Source organism: Corapipo altera, unplaced genomic scaffold, assembly GCF_003945725.1.
Source record: "Corapipo altera isolate COAL_440 unplaced genomic scaffold, ASM394572v1 61, whole genome shotgun sequence".
Classification (NCBI taxonomy): Eukaryota; Metazoa; Chordata; class Aves; order Passeriformes; family Pipridae; genus Corapipo; species Corapipo altera.
In genome coordinates, this window is record NW_020884910.1 from 1,280,125 (window position 1) to 1,302,527 (window position 22,403).

General features: G+C 38.7%; 1 protein-coding gene across 3 annotated transcripts in view; it reads right to left on the reverse strand.

Moving 5' to 3' along the window:
• The window catches only part of NME7 (NME/NM23 family member 7), a 91,911-nt gene that overhangs the window by 30,865 nt on the left and 38,643 nt on the right, over positions 1-22,403 (reverse strand). For all 3 annotated transcript variants that reach the window (XM_027653539.1, XM_027653540.1, XM_027653541.1), the window contains 3 exons: positions 8,772-8,836; positions 7,854-7,922; positions 4,183-4,284 (listed from right to left, as the gene is read on the reverse strand). In XM_027653539.1, coding sequence (XP_027509340.1) covers positions 4,183-4,284; positions 7,854-7,922; positions 8,772-8,836 — 236 coding nt within the window. The remainder of the gene's footprint in view (positions 1-4,182; positions 4,285-7,853; positions 7,923-8,771; positions 8,837-22,403) is intronic.

Sequence of the window (22,403 nt, forward strand, 5' to 3'; positions counted from 1 at the left end):
TCGCGTGTTCTAACCAACTTTTTAATTTGTGTATGAAGAAAGTTCAAAAGAAAAAATAAATGCAATATACCTAATTTCTACAGTATTTTACAATGGTCTTACAAATACTAAGTAACCATCTCAACGATTCCATCTCGACAAAATTTTAACCAGCAGCTATTTCAAGGCAGAAGCTGCATGAAGATGATGTGAAAACTGAAGCTCTAGCTTCAGACCAAAGTGTTAACAAAAAGCCTCCCAGTGCTCCAGAAGCCAAAAATATACAAACATTATGAAATGAAATATCAATGCCAGCAAGCTCAAGCAGTGACACGATTTCCTGGCCACCATTACCCTGGTCCCAAGGTTTTGCATTACAGACTTTGCATCCTGGTCCATATTAAAGAAAGTCAAATCAATGCAGATCAAATCAAATGCACATTGTTGGTTTTTTTTTTACTGCACTTAAACAAAACCACTTTCTTGATAATGCACACTGTGCTACATTTACCCCTACCCCTCCAAGCACTTCATTTCTTTACAATGAAGAAGAAACGCAGCTTCATTTCTGTTGAATTTTTATTGCAGTTACTCAGTCTCATTTCTAAGTGATATTGCATACTGCAAATTCAAACAATTTGTGTTCTGTAGTAATCCTATTTAATTAACTTTTTAAGTCCCCTTCTCAGCTTTCTAGAGCAATTACTTCTTTACCACGGGTGCAGTTTTTTTCTCTTGATGTCAGAACTGCACCAGTAGAAACAGAGTGAAATACACCCAGCACAAGACCCGTAATTTAACATCATGCATAACAAGATTCAGTAGTGTATTTTTAAAAAGGGCTTAAATGATTCAGACACACCATGAAAAGCAGTGGAACTCACACTCGTTTCAGCAATCCCATTCCTATTTTAAATTTAAATATGTAAATAAAAGTCCTCAGCTGCTCACAGGATGTCACCTCATAGCTTCAGATGCACAGTAGAGCCTATGGGCGCCTCCCCTCCTTGAAAAGCTACAGCCTTGTGTGAAATTCAGAGATCCTTTTTTTTAAACAGCACTTATTAACCTTGCAAAGAAACCTTTTCAAGATGGGCATCAATATGATTGCTGACCTTTTATAGGGGTGCTGTAACAATAACTGAAGAGTAAATATCGGTTTATTATAGTAAATGTGAGAGAGTCTTCCATGCCTAAGGCCCACATATTAGCCACAGAAGTTCAGGACAGAGAGAACAAGGCACAGAGAGACACCAAAAGCAAGTCACACAGGCAGTCTGGGACCCGGCTGTGAGAACAGCTAAGCCAGAGGCTGCACTCAAAGACACGAACAAGCATCACAGCTAATCTGAAAGACTACAGGAAGGCCTCAGAAGAGACCACCAATGAAACAAAAGAAGGAGCTGCACTCCAGGAGCCTAAGACAACTAAAGATGCAGACAGTTCAACAAGAGCGCAGTGAGACAGCCAACCCCTCAGCAGGAAAGCGCCAGTGTAGCAGAACACAAGCAGAAGCAAGATCTGCAGAAAAGCACATATCCTAGTGCATATACTACCTACCAGGGACAAATGTTCTACAAGCCTGCAATCTGTGACACTGAGCCCTTCAATCAGGTCACAGTAATTTGGAGAGTGAGCACACCCAGCACAGCTCCTTACAGAGACGTATCTTTATCCCACTGCCCGCTTTCCTGATTTGATAGGCCATTTCTACACTACTACAAAGATGCTCAAACCAGATTTTTGGTTATTCGTCCTCCCTACTACCACAGAGGAGGTTTTAATATAGCATTTATAAGCTGGTTTATAATGAAGGATATTTTTGGCAGAGAGCTTTACTGACCTGCAGTGCTAAAAAAATATTACCTTGTTATAGAAAATAGCCCAAAGTTCCATTTCATTTTTAGCATTGTACACTTAGTATAAATTGCTATCTTATTAAAACATAATCCTCAAAATAGAAGAATTCTAACTCTTTCTTCAGCCCTATACACCCTGCAAAACAAAAAACAGACTGAAAGGGCTGCTAACATTCATACCCAGTTTAGATATCTGACTTGCCATAAAGTAATTATTACATTTGTTATGTATCTACGATATAATTAACAGCACATGTGATTTGGAGAGATTAATTACATAAGTCAAGTTCCAACACCTTTGCTCACTTCAAACATCACCTTGCCTTGAGAGTAATGTCATTGACAGTGATGTCAACGGCACTACTTGCCAAGTAGGGTACTCTTTAACAGAAGCCAAGTGACTCAAACAGGTACATTTTTGTAGTGAACTACACCCGTGTTTATAAACAGACTGCACACACACAGGATCCAGCATATATAAATAATCAAACAAGTTACAGAGAGATTGAGTTCTCTCAATGATAATGCACTACATGACACTTAGATGTAGTTTAACCAGTAGAATATCAAGTCCACTTTATCTTCATGGTCTGTATATAACCTTGCTGGATAATGAAACTGCTGATATGGCTTCTGCTATTGGTATTTGAGACAAATATTGTAACCACAAAGTGCAGTTGTGAGCTTCTGTGACAATTCCAGTTGGGAATGACAAAAGCCACTGAGACACCCCAGCCCCTTCTTCCTCAAGGACAAGCTTCAACTTCACTATCTGAAGAGACAGATAAATTTCAGGCAACGATCAGCCTTGAAAGCAGCTGTACTTACTGTACATATGGTTTATGTGCTTGGAGAATCAACTAATTTGCAGTTCTTACATAAAATAGTAGACAGAAATATATAACACAGCTGCCTGTCTTCCAACATGGCACTAATGTAACTGCTATGAAGCCAGTGTCCAAAACTCATTTTCACTTCCCAAGTCACACAGTTAGCCATTAAAAGGGAAACACAAACAGCATCAGTAGGTCACTAAAAAGAGATCTGGGAGACAGGAAATTAGGTCCCTCCTTTGCTGTTTTCCTCTGCTACCCAGAGGAGCCATCAGGTTATACATCACTCAGATTCCTCAGCTCATCAATGGTTCCATACACACATGCTGTATGGCTATGACAGCTTTCCACGTGAGTAGTAAGGAAAAATAGTGTAATTCCCCTTGTATAGGTACACTTGTCTTTCATAACCAAAATACGCAAGCATATTTTGATTTTAATGTATCAGGCATTGAACAAGCAGACACATGAAAAGGATATAATAGGCCCAAATAAAATGACTGCATCTTTGGAAGTTTTAAAGACCAGAAACCTTAAACATGAAATTTGAAACAAAACTGAAACTACCATATTGTGTACATTACTACTATCATCCTGCAGTTAAAAGATAAATGGCTTATGCTCTGCTTACAAGATGCTAAACCAGCAGAGAAACATTTGAATGTTACCAAATAGAAGAGGAAAAAAAGGGTTGGATAATGCCTTTAACTTGTGCTTTCTGTAATGGAAACTCTGGATCTGAAGAAAATATATGCTGAATAACTAGTTCTCCCTTCAAACACTCATCTGTGTGACTTTTTTTCCATGAAAACTGGTAAATCCCCTCAGTCTACAACTAAAACATCGTAACCAGAAAAACATACAAAACTTGACTTCATTGGTTTCATCTTGGTATTTCACCTCATGGTTCTTGTGTGATATAGTAGCCTGTTTAACAAAAATCTGCAAACTTTTTGAGACAGTACTTATGCTTGTCTCCAAACTGCACACAGTATCACACATATCCAACTACTCACCTCAAGAAATGAAAAATAAAAGCTAGAAGCAAACAGGTATAAGAACTTTGACACCCTTTTTTTGTTTGCTTCCTTCAGAAAATGAAAGGAACCAATTCTCCTTTCAGAGTTTCATCCCGGGAGAATGCCACAGACTGCAGTGGACTAACATTTGACTACACTGGCATCTACAAGCAATAATTGTTTGTTCCAGGGCTCTGAAGCCTTGTGTTAGAGTGTTTGTGAATATTTAACAGAGATTTTTGCTTAGATAGCTTTCCTTTCACCTAAATATCATCACAGCATTTTATCATCTGGTTTAGGTAAGATCAGAAGTGTTGCTAAAAGATTTGCAAATTGGTCCACTAAGAGTAGTGTTTGACCTCCATAATAAGATAATACTGACATGTTTCTAATGAATGCAGCAAGTATGTGGCAGCCATACCATACTTTGACATTTTAATTCACATAGCATAACATTTTTAAGCTTTCTTTATCACTCAAGAAAGTACTTACAGGATCAGAAGGACCACAGAAGTCTCTGAACACTTTTGGAGGATCGGATGGTGTAATCTCCATTGCTATGCAAGGCCCTGAACACAACTCTGAAACCATCTCCTGGAAGAGAAGAAAGACAGAAACAGAGCTGAGCTTCTTTGGGCATTAGCAAGGGTTGGATTCCTGCCTAAAACAAAGTCTAAATTTACAGGATAGGAACACTTAAAAAAAAATTGGTGCATTTAGGAAAGCAAAGACACAAAACAAAGATACCATTAGTATTCACAACAAAAGAAATATTTTACATTTTGCTATTTGGTTTAGAAGGTGGAAATTGAGAAAAACCAGATATTCAGCTTCAACAGGATATAACAGTATTCACAATACTTTGATCTGGACCTGGATTTCATGGCAGTGCCCCATAACTTGTCAAACTAGACTGAATCAATGGAATGCACTTTGCTGGGTTTTAAGCCTGAAAAATCACACTATATTTAGCCAGTTCCACAGGCAGCAATGTACTTTGCAGTGCTCCCTACAGGAAGCACAGTACATAGCCTATATTTGTTTCCAAATATACACCCGTCCAATGGCTTTAAGCCACTAAAATGTCTCCTGGACTTTTGGTTCTCACAGTCTTTTTCTCAGCTATTACTATAGAAGCCAAAACACACAAGCCAACAGAACCTGTGCCTGTGGCACAACTTGCTAGGGAAATGGTCCTTGATCTGGCAACATTCTTGGGGTGTACTATTACCACAGTCTTGGCTACACTGAAATAATGTTTCCCTGGAGCCTTGTGGAGAGTAAAGAGACATCATGAGTTCCGCGTGGGTGATGAAGATGGGTCTTACTTTTCATAAGCTTAAATTAACTCTGGGCATTAGTGCCAATTTGGAGTTTGTTAATTAGAGGCATAGGTTTCACAAGCAGAAAGAATCTATTTTGATGTTCTAGTCTGACTTCCTTTTTTAAATCATGCCCTTATAATTGCATACTTGTCTAGAAATCTGGGCAGACAAGTTTTAAACAAATGAGGACAACTAAAGGAATCAAAACCAATGAGGAAAGAGGAAAGGAGAAAACACAAAAGAAAATAAGGAAGGATGGGTAAAGACAAGCAAGGTATTGCAATCATGTCCACCAGCCACAGGCATGTCAAGGATAAGCTATGGTAAAGAATAATAGCATACAGAGTGGACAGAAGAGCAGTAGGAAAAGAAAGACTAAGTCCTTCTCTGCCTTTTTTTGTGACAGAAACTAAATACACAAACATTCTGAGTCAAGCAACACTGTTCCAAAAAGTTTCTATCCCTATAACAGATTCCATGCTGAGAACATGTGTCTAATCTTCCCACTCTGAATTTTAGTCAAGTGCCTCTATCATCAGCCTGAGACTAGGAAATCCAGGTAGAAATATTCCAGCGAGGCCATGAAAAGAGTGCAGACTAGTTTCATGCTCTACAACATGAATAAATATTTTAATTCGAAAACCTGTTATCACCAATAGATCCTCTGTTAAGAACATGTCAAAGAGTAACATATTTCATTCTGTTAAGAAACAGTAAATTGTCACAAAGTCACTACTGAGCACAATTTCACTGAATTCCATCATTTAAATAACTGATAACAGGACAATGGAGAAAAAACAGGCTTTTAACTTTAGTTGAATCAATTCTGCAACTCCTCTCTGCAAACTGTTGTTATTCTTCTTTCTCCTTTTTCTGTTGTTTCTGTATCAGCACTGACATCCCACCAGCAACAGCGAACATGACCAAAGTTACCAGCACAAAGGCAGGTTGTACTGTGTCAGACAGACTTGGTCTAGCTTACACAGTCTCATGAAGTTCAGAGCTGAATTTAAATAGCAGACACTGCTTCTCTGGTAAGGCTCCCAGTTACAGCTAAATCAAATTTTCTTTAGCAAATAGTTTATTTGTCATACAGCAGGGCCCGTGGTCAGGCAAAACCATTCCTGGAGATAAATCAGGCTCAAGCATTTGTGATTAACAAAGTGGATTCTGAGCTGACCTAAAATAATATCACTTCTTTTTACCCCATTTTTTATTCTGGTTACAGCAGGAAATACAGAGCAAAACAGCACAATAAGTAATCAATAGTATGCAAAATCCCATGCAGGGGAGACCAACAAAGCAAACATTTTGGGCAATTGTACAGCTTTCTCTTTTCACAAAGAAATACTTTAAATACAATGTCAAGCCATTATCTGACTGGCAAGAGGTAACTAGAGGAAATGGGAGTAGAGTTTTTTAAAATGATTACTGGATGCCAGTATCTTCTGTGCTGAGTTATTTTGGAATGATAAATAAAATTTAGATCAAAACAGATGGTTCTGAGTCACATATATAAGGTCATATTCTTTCTTCAATATCCTATTTTGCAACATACTTCTTCCTATTTGGCCTGCACTGGCAATATCCGTTGCTGTTCCCATGTGTGCCTTCTCTGGAAGTTCTCTTCAGCTGAGTCAATTCAGCACATACAGCTTGCAGGATGGAGCCCTAGCTTCTCACTTTTCTTGATATCCCCTAAAACATATCTTATTTATTGACTTACCCTGTCTAAATGTCACTTTCCCTTCTGAGTAACTCTCCAATTAAATTATATAACTAACATTTGCAACGTTAGAGGGTCAGAGATTGTATAAAAGAGCTGCAGAAAACGGTAGAGAATTTCCAACTTGTTTCAAAGCAGAGGCTTTTGCAGTAGCATGGGACTCTTCAGGCCCTGAAATAATTTCAGACATTTCCATATTTTAATTCTGCCACATATTTACAAGTATGCCTGTGCAATCTCCCTCTGGTCCTTGTTAAAAATAATGTTATAAGAGGAGACCTTAAGAGGGACCCAATCTGAGAGTGAACTAACAGTACTCCTAACCCACTTGAAGGCAAATCTACAAACTCTGTTGAAGTAAGTTAGACTGAACAATCATAAAGGCGGGGGAAAAACCCAAAAATTTCATTATCAGAGTAATATCAGTAATTGTCTGGAGTAACATTAGTAAATATGTAGAAAATCTTTAATAATTTAACTATTTAAAAATTGAGGATAATTTGCATAGTACATAGCATGGTGGTAGTAAAGTAAAAATTCCTATGAGTAAAATGAACCGAAATCCTCTGACAGAAAGTGATACAGAAGTACAAGCTCATCTCCCTGTATTCCCATTGTTCTATTTGCAGTCAGAAAATTTTATGTGACCGTGTAACAAGGCATAACACTATAGAGAGTCTTAGACATCCACTGGGATTACAGCATATCTTAAACTTCTTAAGTTTTCTGAAGATCTACAAAAGTCAGAACAATAAATCAAAGAATAGGTCAAAGTGTCATTAGGAAAGCCTCAAATACAGCACCCTCACTGTAAATAAAATAATAAATATATATTCTGGTCCAAGCCACGACTGCAATATAAAATCAAGGAAAGATGCAGATGTGACACATTTTACAAATTCCTTGGTTGAACAATTTTCATGAAAGGTTCTCCTTTGTGATGACATACATAGCACAATTTTCAAGATTCATTAATTTATTTGAGAATAAACTAGAACTAATAAATACCTTGTTCATAAAATAAGTCAAATCACAATCCCAAGCAACAAAAAATGTGATCATTTCCTCATTTAAGCACACTCTGTTTTCAAACAGATTCTTCTTAAACTTACCAGGTATTCAGGGACGACACCTCTGTAAATCTCATAAAATTCTTCCGCATTTGGACGTTCCATGTTGAACTAAGAAAACCAAAATGTTAGCCAGGCTGTATTAAACAACAACAACAACAAAAAGAGACAGACACCCCTTATTAACCAGCAAATATTCAGAATTCTCTTTTAATTTTTACTAGGTAAAAGGAATGGCTTTACTGCTGCAATATGGAGTTTGTCAAAAACTTTGCCAATGATGCCACAGACAACATAGCACACAATATCTTCTTCCATCTGAAATGTAAGTAGACAGCTTAGCGTAGGCTTACCCCACTAAGACATGCAACAATATCTTTTTGTTGGATAGTAAAGGAAAGGGGTTATTCTTCATTTGTGATGGGAATTTGAGTGATAGGAGAATTTCAGATTCTGAAACTTTTGCAAAAATTGAAAGGCAGGACTTACTGGACTACTCTTGGGAACAGTCTCTGTGCCAAATTCCTTTAACTGCTGAGGGTGTTCAGGGTGTCAAAATCCTTACAGTATCTTTAAAAGCATTCCCCATAATCCATACTAAAAATATATTTTAAAAAATGAAGGAAGGATATTAACAATAGTTTCATTAATTTTAGCTAGTATATTTTGCAAAGGTATCTCAAATTGCTCCAGAAGAGACAGATATCCTTATCCCCCCATCTAACTATAGGGACTCACATGGAGAGAGGTAAAGTGTCTTGGCTCAAGGTCACCAAGCAAATACCAACAGACCAGCTGATCAACCAAATAATAAAACACAAATATCACAAGGACAATGCTGATCCCAAAATATTGCTAGTCTGCACAAGGGTTTTATACTGCAGGAAGACACCTGTGCAGTGCATAGAGCACTTCTCCAACTTCTGTTTATCATAAAAACAAACACAAAAGGAAACCTACCATCTGCAAAGCTGAGATCTGAAATCCTCCCTTGAGGATGGCTTTTATAATCTTTCCAGCAAGCCCTGAAGAAAGATGGAAAATACAGTATTCTGTTAAAAGCAGAATTTAGAACTAAAAGATATTATACTGCTTATTTTCAAACTGAAAAACCAGTGTTGGTGTAGTGCTGTGAAAGGGAGCAGAGAGCAGAGCTGAATTCACATACCCTATGTTCTATATGAAGTGACATGCTCATCATTTCAAACAACTAAATTCCATGCAGCTGTTGAAAAGAATTTCTACCAAAACAAGGAAATTACTGAAGCCTTTGCTTGTCTCAGATCAAACGCAAAATACCCAGTTGTTGCAAGATCAAGATTCTTATTTTTAATGAAGATCCATTGGTAATACCAATGCTTAATCAGTAATCAAGTCAGAGCATAGGCTGTCTTTTTTTTATACAGTGTTCACTGGACTGCAGGTCCTACTTTAAGCCAGAAACAATGCAGGATGATAACAAATATTGCCAATAAACCAGCACAAGAGTTCATGTCTTCTACGGGAAAAACACATTAGTGCAAAATAACCTACTCCTTCTAAGTTCATAGCTCACAAATGTGCTATTGCTGATCATACTACTTGCTTTATTCTCTCTAGAATGCGTGCTCAAAGACTGAACGATGTTGTAAAACAAAATACTAAACTTCGCAGAACAAGAACCACTGATTTTCCACTGAATGTGTATTTTAGATTTGCCTGTGCTTACAAGATCAGGCCATTCTGAAGATTATGTCAGCCAAGCACAGTACTCTGTGTGAGTCAAATTCATAGAATCACTGTTTTTATAGAATGCAAACGCCTGTTCTCTAGTACAATTTGTGAGAAGCTAGAAATTTCTGGGCATTTATTCAGAAGAGAATTAACCATAGAAGAATACCCTGTAACGAATGACAACAGCAGGATTTGACTCCTGGTCATTAAATCCTTTTATTAACTAGCCTTTAAATCGCAGGATATTTAGCACTACATAAATTTGGGAGATGAGAACAAAACAAAGCTAGTACCAAGGTTATAGCATGCTCAAGACACAGTCTGCTAATACCTGTGGCACAGGATTGAGGAGTTTTCTACTACATTAAAAAGTCAGTGGGAGTTCTCAATAAATGCGATGGATAGTTGGAGGGTTTTCAAAAATTGTATTTACAAATGAAAATGAAAAAACCCGGCCCTGAAGTATCTGCTACTATATTTTTACATTAAGGTTTATATAGAAAATCCTTCCCTACACAAACCAGTGCATATTTCTTCCAAAAATCTTCAAACTACTCAAGGGAACACCAGAGATTTTGGTACACACTCAGTCCATGCAGCTCTTTGGGTTCACAGAACATAGAAACAAGTGGAGGCAGGTGCAGTTCCTGTCCCACTATACTGTACACCATGGCTCCTGAGCACTGGTGAAAGTTTCCTTATAACACTCCTGTGAACTCAGGGAAAAAAAAAATCACCATTTTTTCATGGTAAAAAAAAAAAAAAAATTACAATAGCAAAGGGACTTGGGTTGGTTTGCCCAGGAGATGCAAGACCAGGTCAGAGAGAGAAACCAGAGCTGTAGTTTCTTTTTGTCCACCCTGCTGGAAAGGCTGAGCAGCTCAAACGCTTTCACATAGGTTGCACTGAGGCACTGAGCCTACTGTCTTGATTTCAGAGATGGATGGCCAGTTTACAAAGAGATTAAGTGACTAACTGGGAATCATTCAGGAAATTAATAAATATTATCTGACAGAGCATAAGCATTTTCTCATTCTCAAAATTCAGAGACAATACATGAGTCATCTGCTTCACCAGAAAACAACAAATGCAAAAAAAGGGCACTGGCAGATAAATGGTCACTGCCACTTGCAGGGAAAAAGCTATGAGGAATGTATGAGAAAGTCAGAGAAAAAGCTATGAGGAATGTATGAGAAAGCTGCTTTGCCTGACAGATGTCCATTTCGCACTTCCTCAGGCAAGAATGGGCCACTCAAAAGGCACTCACAGCCCACGAGTATCTAATTAAAATTAATTAAAAGGTTCTGGGGTACTGTGGAGATCTGCTTCTTACAAAATTTTGTCTTCAGCAGTTTTATGAGCTGTAAGCAAAATCCATGTTTTAGAGAAAGAAAGGGGGACTCAAATATTCAGCTTTCTGGGCTGTTTCTCTACTGAAGTCACTAAGACATGCATTTTCTGTAGAGAGGAGATAGGCTCCTTTAATGACAGAAAAAAGTAGGAACGTATTTTGGATAAAAGGCCTTTAATGCCAGGTTTCTTTAATAACTAACTGTGATAAACCTACCAAGATTTTCCTCTACATTGTATTTCTGAGTTCACTTTCACTCACCAGAGCAACAGAGCACTTTGTTGCTCCAGACAGACTGGCCATGCCTGCAATACCCAAAAGGCTTAACCAAAGGGCTTATTGCCACCATTGTAGACAGACAGATGCCTCACCAAAAAAATTCAAAGTGCCTTGAGGAACAGGCATCTTTCACTTATGTTTGCAAAGCAGGATGTTAGCTCCACTTCCCAGATGCAGGAATTGAGGCAGAGGATAAGCAAGTTGCCAGTGGCAGCACTAATCTGCAAATCCAGTGACTTGGCCTCCCTTGTCCCAGTGTAAGCAATACACATATCACTTCTCCTAGGGACACTTTCCTTTCAAATTTTACCTGAACCAAAATAGAAACAAAAAGCATAAAGGCAATCCCCAAGCAACAGAAGAGTGGAAGCTCAATGCTCAGCCTGGGATCTGTTTCAGGCTTGAAGCCAGTACCATGACTGAAATGGGATGTATCCTTTCCTTTGTGGGTAGATAAGGCTAAGGAAAAGACAAACTAATTAGAGTGCCATTTCAGCAGCTTCCAATAATTCTTTTTGACTTTAAAATCCAAGTCTGTAGTGAAAAAACAACTTTCTAAGGACCCTTCAAACAGGGTCAGTGTATGTTTAAAATGTGATTACACTAAGAACCCAAATCAAAGCTGCAGATTAGGCACCAGTTATGATGACTTTTCAGTCCCAAAGCACAAAAGAATCATAAGCATTACTAAATACAACTGGGGGAATTTAATACTAATCCAAAAAAACCCAAGAAAGTGAGAGGGAGAAAAGGAGAGCAGGCACACACTTTATGTCTTCTGGGCAGCATTATGTTACTACACACCTAACACAGGACAGATAATCTTCTGACATATTTTAATCAGTTAAAATGCTAAGGTACCAAGACCTCCTCAGTTACATTTATCTTCTACAGTCTGTTGCTTTACAATACATAGTATTTGAAAATTGTCCTTCACTAAGAAACAGAAAGTAGCAGGGAAGACATCAGACTGAAAAATGTTACAACTGTTTGCAGAATTATGGCTTGGGATAAAATAAAACAGTTAATAAAGGTCACTTTTAACCTAATATCACTTTAATCAATGAGAGGTAACAGCTGGGCTATTGGGACTCTTCAGTCCCAGTGCACAACGAACCACCAGCCCTACAAACAGGAATGTTACATTCTCTTCCATTTGTTCTTGGCCAGTTTCCCAATTTAACCATTCCAGTATTAAAAGCTTATTAGGCAAGACAGCAGACTGCCTTCAAAGCAAGGCAAGAACTAGCTTCCTCATCTCAACCTCCATATGTCATTTTTTTAAACCCCTCTAATACTTAAAAATAATTCCTCTGGAACAACAACAGTGTTTTTTTTACAGGAATACACAAACTTCCATGACTGATCAGATCGATGATCCACCTAATCCAGTAACACATTTCTAAAAGTAACCAGTACCACGTGCTTAATGTAGCACTATAAGCAGCAATTTCATTTCATGTCTATTTTTGACATTTTAAAATGCAATTTTGCTTCACAGTATAATGAAATTATCTGATTCTTTATGACCAAGTGTTAAGGTCCTGTCCCAAAACTCCAGAGAATCATGATCAGGCTTAACTCCAAGCAAAGTCCTTTTTGAATTCCAGAAGATGGAAAAGTGGGATTTAGAGTTGGGCCCTCCTGCAATGTATTTTAGTTGAAGTTCTCACTAATCTTTGTTTCAGACAACATTGAAAAACACTGCACAGTAAGAAAACGACAGATGTCCTTCTCATAAAGTGCACTTCTTCCTATCAGTTGGTCAACTTATTCCCTGAAAAACAAGGTTTATCTTTTGCTCTTTCTATTTAGGAATAACTCGGTTCTAGGCATTCTTACTATGCAACATAAATACACCATTTCTAGACTCCCCAAAAGTTTGATCAGAGTGATAACCTACAACTATTGATCTCCCAGCTACACTGTGAAAAAGGACATGCAGTCATTTTTGTATCTGTGCTCTGGAGCACCAAGTGAGTCATGGAGGGTCTTCTGAGTGACAGACACTGGGCCAACAAAGCAGAAGAGGAGCTCAAAAGCTACTCAGGCTAACCATAAGGATCTAAAAAAAAAAGACAAGTAGATACAGACAGAAGATGAAGAGGAGCATGTGAGGAAATGGTAAGAGAATATAATTTATAGCGACAGAATCCAAGAATTTCCATCACTCCTCATTTCTGTCTAGGTTTTGATATTAAAGGAGAACCTCAAGAAGTTTGAAGGGCAGCTTTACAGATATTCATGGACAACCCTATAACACTGCAGCACTGGTGAAAATCTTTACAAACAAAATTCACTTGAAAATGCTAAAAGGTAACAGGGTGAAGGCAAAGATATCACCACTGTTTTACTGAAGAACAGAAGTCAGCATTTTGCTAGCACAACAAAAATTATGCAGATAGTAAATCTTAGGAGACCTTGAAGCCAAAACAACAGAGTATATGATGCAACTGAGAACGTGAACTGACAGAAAGATTCAAAGGGGGTGAAAGGTTCAAAGGCTTAATCCCAGCTGCAACTTTCTGAACTGCTATGAACAAGGCAAGACCACACTTGTGGATGCCAGACAGGGCATTAAGATGCAGAATGATGAAAATCTGTAGGGGAAAAAAAGGTATTCTGGGAATTCTTTCATGGGAACAGATGGGAAGAGTCACACAACATTCGGATACAAAGGCACATACTGAAATTCAAGTCAAAGGTCACGGGCAGGCTACAGAAAGTACCCAGCAATTTGGTTGGATACCATTGGTATCCATGCACCAGAGTGTGCCATTTGAGAAGGGAATCTGAAGAAGAAAGATTAAGAAGGAAAGATCAATATCTCTGCAATAGTTATGCTGAACTCAAACTGATGGTTGTATATCTACAAAAAAACAGAAAGACTTAGGTTTGTCTTTCTTTGTTCTTGTGTTAAGAGAAAGTTTAAAAAGAAATATCCAGCTTGTTTTGCTCTTTCTTTCAAGATGTTCATTACTTTGTACTCCTTTAGCATATCCACTCTGATTTAATTTTTTTCACTTAAGAAGATTACAGTCAATCACTCCGGCCAGAAGAATGTTTCTATGCCTATAACAACTTTCATTCACTTTTGCTTATCTCTTGAGTGTGAAAAAAAACTAAACATGATATTTTAGCTGAGGCTGTACCACTGGATTATATGGTGGCGTTCAGTATTGTAATTCAAACCATTCATGTACATAATAACATTTCTTTCTTTTTTTTATCTGGCTATCCCTACCGAACACCAAGTATAGGACAACGGTTAGAGTTACAGAGAGGAAGTGGTTAAAATTACGCCTTGGAGTGTGCATTAGCCCATAATTATAAACAATAACTTTAATCTACTATTGCAGTGTCAATTAACTTAACTCTGGAGGTTAAAACCCTCATGAGATGCCCTATAATCTGTTCCAGCCTTTACTAATTTTATATTCCACTTCCTGCCGAAGATTCGCCAACTCACTGTCCTAGATCAATAGTAAATGTTCTGTAAGCTCTATAATTTATTTTTGACTTGGCAAAAGACTATCACATATTCCTACATTCTGTGTCTTGTCTGTTTTCAGATCCAGTACCTTGCCCTTTTCCTTACACTCTGATTTGAAAAGGGCAGTAACAGAAGAGATTTCAACATGTTTATTTTTTTCTGCAAGGTACAGTGAGTTAGACTGTGCATGGCTGCATTTTTTTCATTTTTCTAAAACATTTTCAAAAATTTCTGGTAAATTCTGGTTCTGTTAAATCACCAGACATCAGGCCAGTGATAAACTATGAAGTTTTCCTTCATACTTCGATTAAATCTTTTTTCATCTAAATTAGTAAATATGCACATATTTTGTAAATTTACTTCTAGAAAGCTGTATATCCCTGTCTTATCCATTCCAGGTTAAATAAATTAAACCCTTCAAGTTTTCATCAAGTTTTCACTGGTTAAATCTCTTATTGTTTTTGCTCTCAGTTGATGATGTTATTTTTGAAACAGAGAGCCCACAAACTGGACATGACACACAAGTTGGACTCTCACAAGTACTGAGCAGGACTAGTGGGTCTAACATTGTGAATGCTGATTTTGCTTATGTTACATCAGTATTCCAACCATTTCTCTACAGACTTTTCACTGATACCCTGCCAGTTCTTCTCTATTTTATATCTGTGCATTTATTTTCCCTTCTCCATGGTAGTACTATGCAGTTTATGTTCAGTTTCATCATCTTCACATCGCTTCACTTCTGCAGTTCTTCAGGAATGTTCTGAATTCTAATCACATCCTTCAAAATTGCAGTAGGCACTTGGCACCATCTGTGAACACTGCAAGCTTCCTCTGTCCTTCCCCATCCAAGCCATTAGTGACAATATTGACAAGAACTGGCCCCAGATGGGTGACAAGACTTCATTTGTAAAGCCCTTTTAATTTTAATTTTTTAATGCTCATGTCCAGTCCAACATTCAGGCCAACATTTATGGCTATGCTGCACAGATTTAAATATCCAAATTACTTCACTAAAGGAAAATTCTGGTTTCCTAACAGCAAAGAACTGTGACGAAGGCACTGATATTAAAGTGAATTAGGCTATCTGGCTCTGTCTTACCTTCCTTTACAGAAAACATACTTAGAGAATGCAGAGATCAGCAAAGCTTATTTTCCTTCAAAAAAGACATGTTGGTCGATGACCATCATATCATCACTGAGTGATTTAAATGAAATTATAGAGTTCTGATTCATCAGTTTCCTTGATATGAAAGAAGTTTCATTAGCCCGAAATTCCCTGGTCCACTGTTAGAATTGACTTTTCTCTAACCCTTTAAGAGTGAAAATCCCAAAATGCAGTAATAAACACTAATTTCTAATGTCTTTTTTAATACCATCATCCCTGCAGAGAGGTAAGTTTCATCAACATAAATGCCATTAATACACGTCTGCTAAACACAAATGGGAAACACTCTCCAGTTGGAGGATATTTATAAGCTTCAGCAAGGACTGGTTGTGCCATTTGATCTGTTTGTTTCTCTGAAGTATATCTCAGTATATCTCCTCCTCTTCCTTCCTGTCTCAAACTGTCAGAAAGGATTTCTAGACTCAGTTCATCTCCCCCTCTACCTTAACCAGTTCAAATGTAAAATACATTTTTCATACATCAAAAAAAAAAATGTCACTTCCCCACCAGCTACTGAAATCCAAAGTTAGTCTAAGTTGGGAATCCAATGCCAAGCTGCTAAAACTTTATGCAGGAAATAACCAAGAAACAACATCGGCTTAGCTTCAAAAACAAACACCCCAGGCAAGGAATATCCAACATTGCAACTACAGTGAAGAATTCAAAACACAGATGGAAGCGGAGGGACTACTGTTCTCATGGAAGCTAGAATTTTTTTCTAAAAAATGGTGCTAGAGTGGTAAAGTAGGTTGTTTTAATGTTAATCACTTTTTTCCTAGCTTCTCAAAAGAGAAGAAAACCCAGCCAACCTAAAAAACCCCAGCACCACTAGACACCACCAAATGCTTCACCACCCTATATATAATTTATTCAAGGAAAACATAAGAAACAAACTGCATTTAATTTTGCATAAATACATCTTCTGCCTGGACAAATCTGTCTGCAAAAGAATGCCAGCATCTGAAAGCACAGGGCTTTACTAGATAGTTTTCACGTGACTGCAGCACTAAGATTGCCATGTTGTGCATGACCCAGAGGTCACATCACAAACAATCCACTGTACTTTGAAGTATCTGCAAAGACTTGTATTCATCCTACAACTTTTTTTCCACTTTGAGATTCTGTCTTCAAATAGTTCCTTACAGACTTCTAATTGTTAGGTGCATCAAGGCTATTGCTGATACCTCTTGGCACTCAACCTTGTAGACAAGATCCAAAGTGAAGTTCCACCTACATCGAGGTGAACTCCACAGTATCTGCACTTCACCTTTTTATTACAAATACTTGTCACAAAGAGAACATATGCTTTCAGATTACTTATGAGAAAATTGCATTCCTCGTTTTTTCTCAAGCACGAGAAGACAGCTTTCTGAAAACCTTGTTCTAATTCTAGGTTTGCTGAAGATAAAAATAATGAATTAGTCAAACTTACGCCTAAAATGGTAAAAAAAAAGAAACAATTTCCAGAGTTTGTTTATAATTTTTAAAAATCTTATCTAATGAATACAAACTGTCTTGATAAAAAAACATGAAATAGATACATAGTCCTGAGAATGACAACAGATTTGCACGTCCACTATCCCATTCTCTTTTTCTTTTCCAGCTTATTTAATTTCCTTAGTACATACATGTAACTATACTCAGCATAATACAGAGGTGAATTGGACACTATCATAGTGATGCTTTCTCTCTTTCAAAGAGCAACAAGCATATCACGTGTCAGGAACAGTTCTCAGTTGTTTGCAGTCAGACACAAAATCCACTACAATGTCGGACTCCCACTCTCTACAAATACTTCTCACTCACTCTCTTGAGATCCTACATAAGTAAACCTTGTTTCTCTACATGCTTGAGACTGAACTAGTCCTTGATATTCTTTTTGCCAAAGTTAGGTTTGTCTTTGGAGCAACAAACTACTCTCTCAATTGGAATTTTTCTGGCTTTACATAAATAAGAAATATGATTCTTATGGTTACCTGTCACGCAGCATTTTGTTAATCAATGTAAAGTTCTACAAGCTTCTAAGCTGTCTACTCACTACTAAGATAGAAGAGGTCTGTAAGGTTTATCATCCACTCAGTATAGGTCTAAAACCATGTTTCTACAGAATATCTTTTCCACTTGGAAAGAAATAATTCCTGTTCATTTTGCTTTCTATAAGACTTAAATTTTAGTTGAAGAATACTGTGGAAGATGTCACTGTATTTTTTTTTTTAATTACATAAGAGGAACAAGGATTTAACTTGAAAAAAAGTTAGAACAAAATCTCAAACTTAACACATACTAGGAGAAAAAGCCTGTCTGGGTAATCAGTCTCATGCCTAAGAGCTCTCAAGACCATAGAAGCTCCCTTACCTCTAGGCAGACCTTTCAGTTTGCATCAGGTCCAATGAAGTCTTGACTAGCAGTTTTGCTTTTCAAGTTCATGGCACAGTTCTAGCCCCAAATTTGTTTTTGGCAAAACTCTAATGTTAGGAGAACCCATGTTGCAGCCTGAGAGTGCAGAAAAGGACAGTAAGCTCTGTGCTGCAACCTATGTTCAAAATGTGAACTATAACATGCTTCTTTAGCCTGATCATCACTATTTTCAAATTTTTCTGCTGTTCATTTTTCAAAAGAAGTAACTAAAGGTCATATCAAAGAAACTTTAAACCAGTCATGAAATACCAAATTCTAATTCCTACAGCAAACATGACTAAACTGTTACAAATAAATACATTAAAGCTAATCCCACCCAGTGATCTATAAGATGCTATTTCTGCTCACAAAAGAGTCAAGTCATAACTGTCCTCAGGGCATTAAACTGATATTTAATCATTTTGGTGAATTTACAGTTTTGGCCTCTGAGCACTACTGTTAATACCTCCAGATCCAGTAACATGAGGGGAATTACAAAAAGAGAATATCTAAGTGATTGCAACTATGATTTTGTATTTGAAGTATCAGAAGCACAAGCAAGAGGATTACAGAACACAGATCCACACTAAAAATTTCAAATTATTAAATAACTTAGCCATACAACCCTAGAGCTCCGCTTACTTGACTGAAAATTGGTCTCCGGAGAAGAGAAGACTAAAGGAAAAGTGTGACAGATGCCAAACGTGTCAAACCATGACATATTTCCCTTGTTAGAACAAGTGTCCACAGAGTAGCATCAGGTTGCTTTTGCATTCCAGCTCCTAATAAAGAGGAACTAGACTGCTCTTGCAAATCCTCTTCAGAGTTAAAATACAACCATCTCACTGCTGCCAGCCAGGGAAGCACTTCATCTCCACTGGGAGGAGCCACCAGAAAATGAGCTAAAGCTGTTTAGTTCAGAGCTCTGGGATACACTGCCTTCCATGGCCTTCCCAGCCATTTTCCCATCTCTGATCCTCCACAGAAGACATTATGCTGACACCAGATTGACAAAATAGCTACTGCCTTACTTCTTTAAGAGATATATATGATTTACGTTCCTAGAGGGCCAGTGATGCCATATGAGGAGCGGCTGAGGTCACTTGGTCTGTTCAGCCTGGAGGAGACTGAGGGGACACCTCATCGTAGCCTACAAGTTCCTCATGAGTGGAAGAGGAGGGTCAGACACTGATCTCTTCTCTGTGATGACCTGTGACAGGACCCATGGGAATGGCCTGAAGTTGTGTCAGGGGCGGTTTAGGTTGGATATTAGAAAAAGATTCTTCACCCAGAGGGTGGTTGTGCACTGCAACAGGCTCCCCAGGGAAGTGGTCACAGCACCAAGCCTGACAGAGTTAACAAAGTGTTTGGATGATACTCTCAGGCAGATGGTGTAACTCTTGGGGATGGTCCCATGCAGGGCTGAGTTGGACTCAGTGATCCTTGTGGGTCCCTTCCAACTCAGCATATTCTGTGATTCTGTGATACCATCCCTCCAGCATTACCAGCACCCTTGACAGCTGAAGTAAAACTTCACATAACTCCCCTGACACCCTTTATCAGGCCTCAGGGTTCCCTGCAGCCTGGTGGACTATTTGGACACTCTTGCTTACAGGACTTCTCTAGTGGGTAGTTGCTGCACCAGGTCCTGCAGGCGGTGGGGCTGCGCTGCTGCGGCTGCCTGGGAACAACGGGAACGGTTGTTCCCGTATGCCTGTCAGGAGAGGGTCAGTAAGGCCAGAGATAAAACCAATACTGATTTTCCACTACTTTGTCACTGGATACCTATAAACCCCCTATGGCAACCAAGGTCAATTCCTAAGGACTCTGTCCAAGAATTAACCAGCATAAACTAGGAATTACATCCAGCCTTTTGACAGCAAGGTAAGCTCACTGAAAAGCATCCTAGTTTACAGCTGTTTTTCAAGCAAACCATCTTCTGGGATAGAAAAACAGAAGATTTCTCCTTCTAAGAATTAGTTATGCAATAGACCCTGGAGAAAAAACAAACCCTGGGAAAAAGAACCAGAAAGTAAAACTCAAATAATTAATTCTGTCATATGTTTCTGCAGAAATAAAGACTAAAGCTCTGCATAAACTCCAGTGTGTAAGTGAAACTTCAAGTAATTGTAAATATGTAATGAGCAGCTTATATTCATGGTAATTAGATAGTGAAGTTCAAAGCCTCAGCAGTGCATAGGATATCGCAAAAAGGTTTATTTTTAGAAACTCAATACTGAAAATTTGTAGAGCACAAATCAAAATTCCAATGCATAAGAAACTCCGCTGCTTTGATCCACATAAATTCTTCTCTATGCCTCTGGCTCTGCCAAACCACCTTTTCACACTGGCCACACAGGTTTTCCTTTCCTCTCCACCTACTGTGTTTCCATGTAACTCCTTCCCACCAAAACAGCAGGGTGGACAGCCACAGTTAGATGGGGTAAGCAAGTAGTTCATTTTTAAGACCAGGCAGTCTCCTGCATGCAATTTTGTCAAAAGGGTAGCTCATTAGTTGCTACAGCACCTACTTCAACTGAGATACAGGAAGACACAGGAGATGTTGCTGGTACAACCAGAACATCTCGAGTATCACTGAACACAGTTGCTAACAGATATCAAAAGGGAGATGAGGAGGACTCCCAAAAACTGTTGTAAAGGTAGCACACAGCTCTCTACTCTGTTGGGATTCTTCCAACTGTGACAATAAAAAATGCTTTGTAAGATGACCATGTGCACCAAGAGATGCCACTCAGTGATATTTCTGTTGTTATTCACAAAAATAAACTGAAGAAGAATATGAGAAACACTAAGGAAGACAGAAGAGGACAGGCCAAGAAAGCTAAATTCTCTCCCCTGCAACACTCCTGGCCCATTGGGCTGATGCTGGAAAGTTCCTGCAGCCCTTGTGAAGAATGATCCATCTCACTTAAAACTGCACACTGGAATTGGTCCAGCTGCAATATGAATCCACACCAGTGCTCTCAGCCAAAGACAGAGGCCACTGCTCAGCCAGTGTCTCTACCCCTTCCTAAGACCAACTCTTCATCAGAAGTGAGACTTCTGCAAAATTTTACAAGACCTCCTCAGTCTCATAATCTCTTTAAGAGGCGCAGTGCCTGTGGGTTTTGAAACATACAAAGTAATATTGGAGAAAACAAGCTGGGACAAGTGGTCTTAGTACAGTAAAAACATGGCCAGTCCTTGAATTCCATCACTTTTGATGTTAACTTAAAATTACATGTTGGTTTTGGCTGGAGTAGAGCTAATTTTCTTCACAGTAGCTACTATGGGGCTGTATTTTGGATTCACGCTGGAGACAGCACTGATAACACAGGAATGTTTTATGTTATTGCTGAGCAGCTCTTACACACAGTGGAGGCCTTTTCTTCCTCTCACACCATCCCACCCATGACTGGGCTGGGGGTGCACAACAAGTTGTGATGGGACACGGGTGGGACAGCTGACCCCAACCAACCACAGGGATATTCCATACATTATGGAGTCACATTCAGCATATAAAGCCAGAGGAATAAGATGGAACAGTGTGGGGGACACATTCAAAATTGTGGCATCTTTCCAAGTAACCTGAAGGTGGCTGAACACTTGCCTACCAACGGAAGCAATGAACGAATTCCTTGTTTTGCTTTGCTTATTAAACTGTCTTTATCTCAACCCACAATTTTTCCCACTTTTACGCTTCCAAGTCTCTCCCCCATCCCACTGGGAGAGAATGAGTGAGCGGTTGTGTGGGGCTTAGTTGCCAGATGGGTTTAAACCACAACAGTCCTTTTTGGCACCCAAGGTGGGGCTCACAGGGTTTGTGATAGTGCCACATTTGATTGAAATGTGCTGGATTGAGTTTATAGCTGTTATTGCTGTTCAGCTATTAATCGTGAAGCTCCTGTGCTTCCATGGGGCTTGTCTGCCTGAGTCTAGTGCTGATGAGTGGTGGCTTTCTGCTTTCCCTGCTGGCTGTAGAGCTGTGCTGCCGATCACCTTACTCTGCTGATCCTGGGAACATTTGGATAAATGGCATTGGTGACGCACCTGGGCTGGCAGGTGGCCAGGACATCGCTGCTGTTTCTGTGCTGCTGTGCTGGACAGGTTGGAACTCCAGTGTGAACTTGAGTCAAAGGGATTGTGACCTGTGGATGAGCCTACATAGGAGCAGGACACCTCAAAGCATCT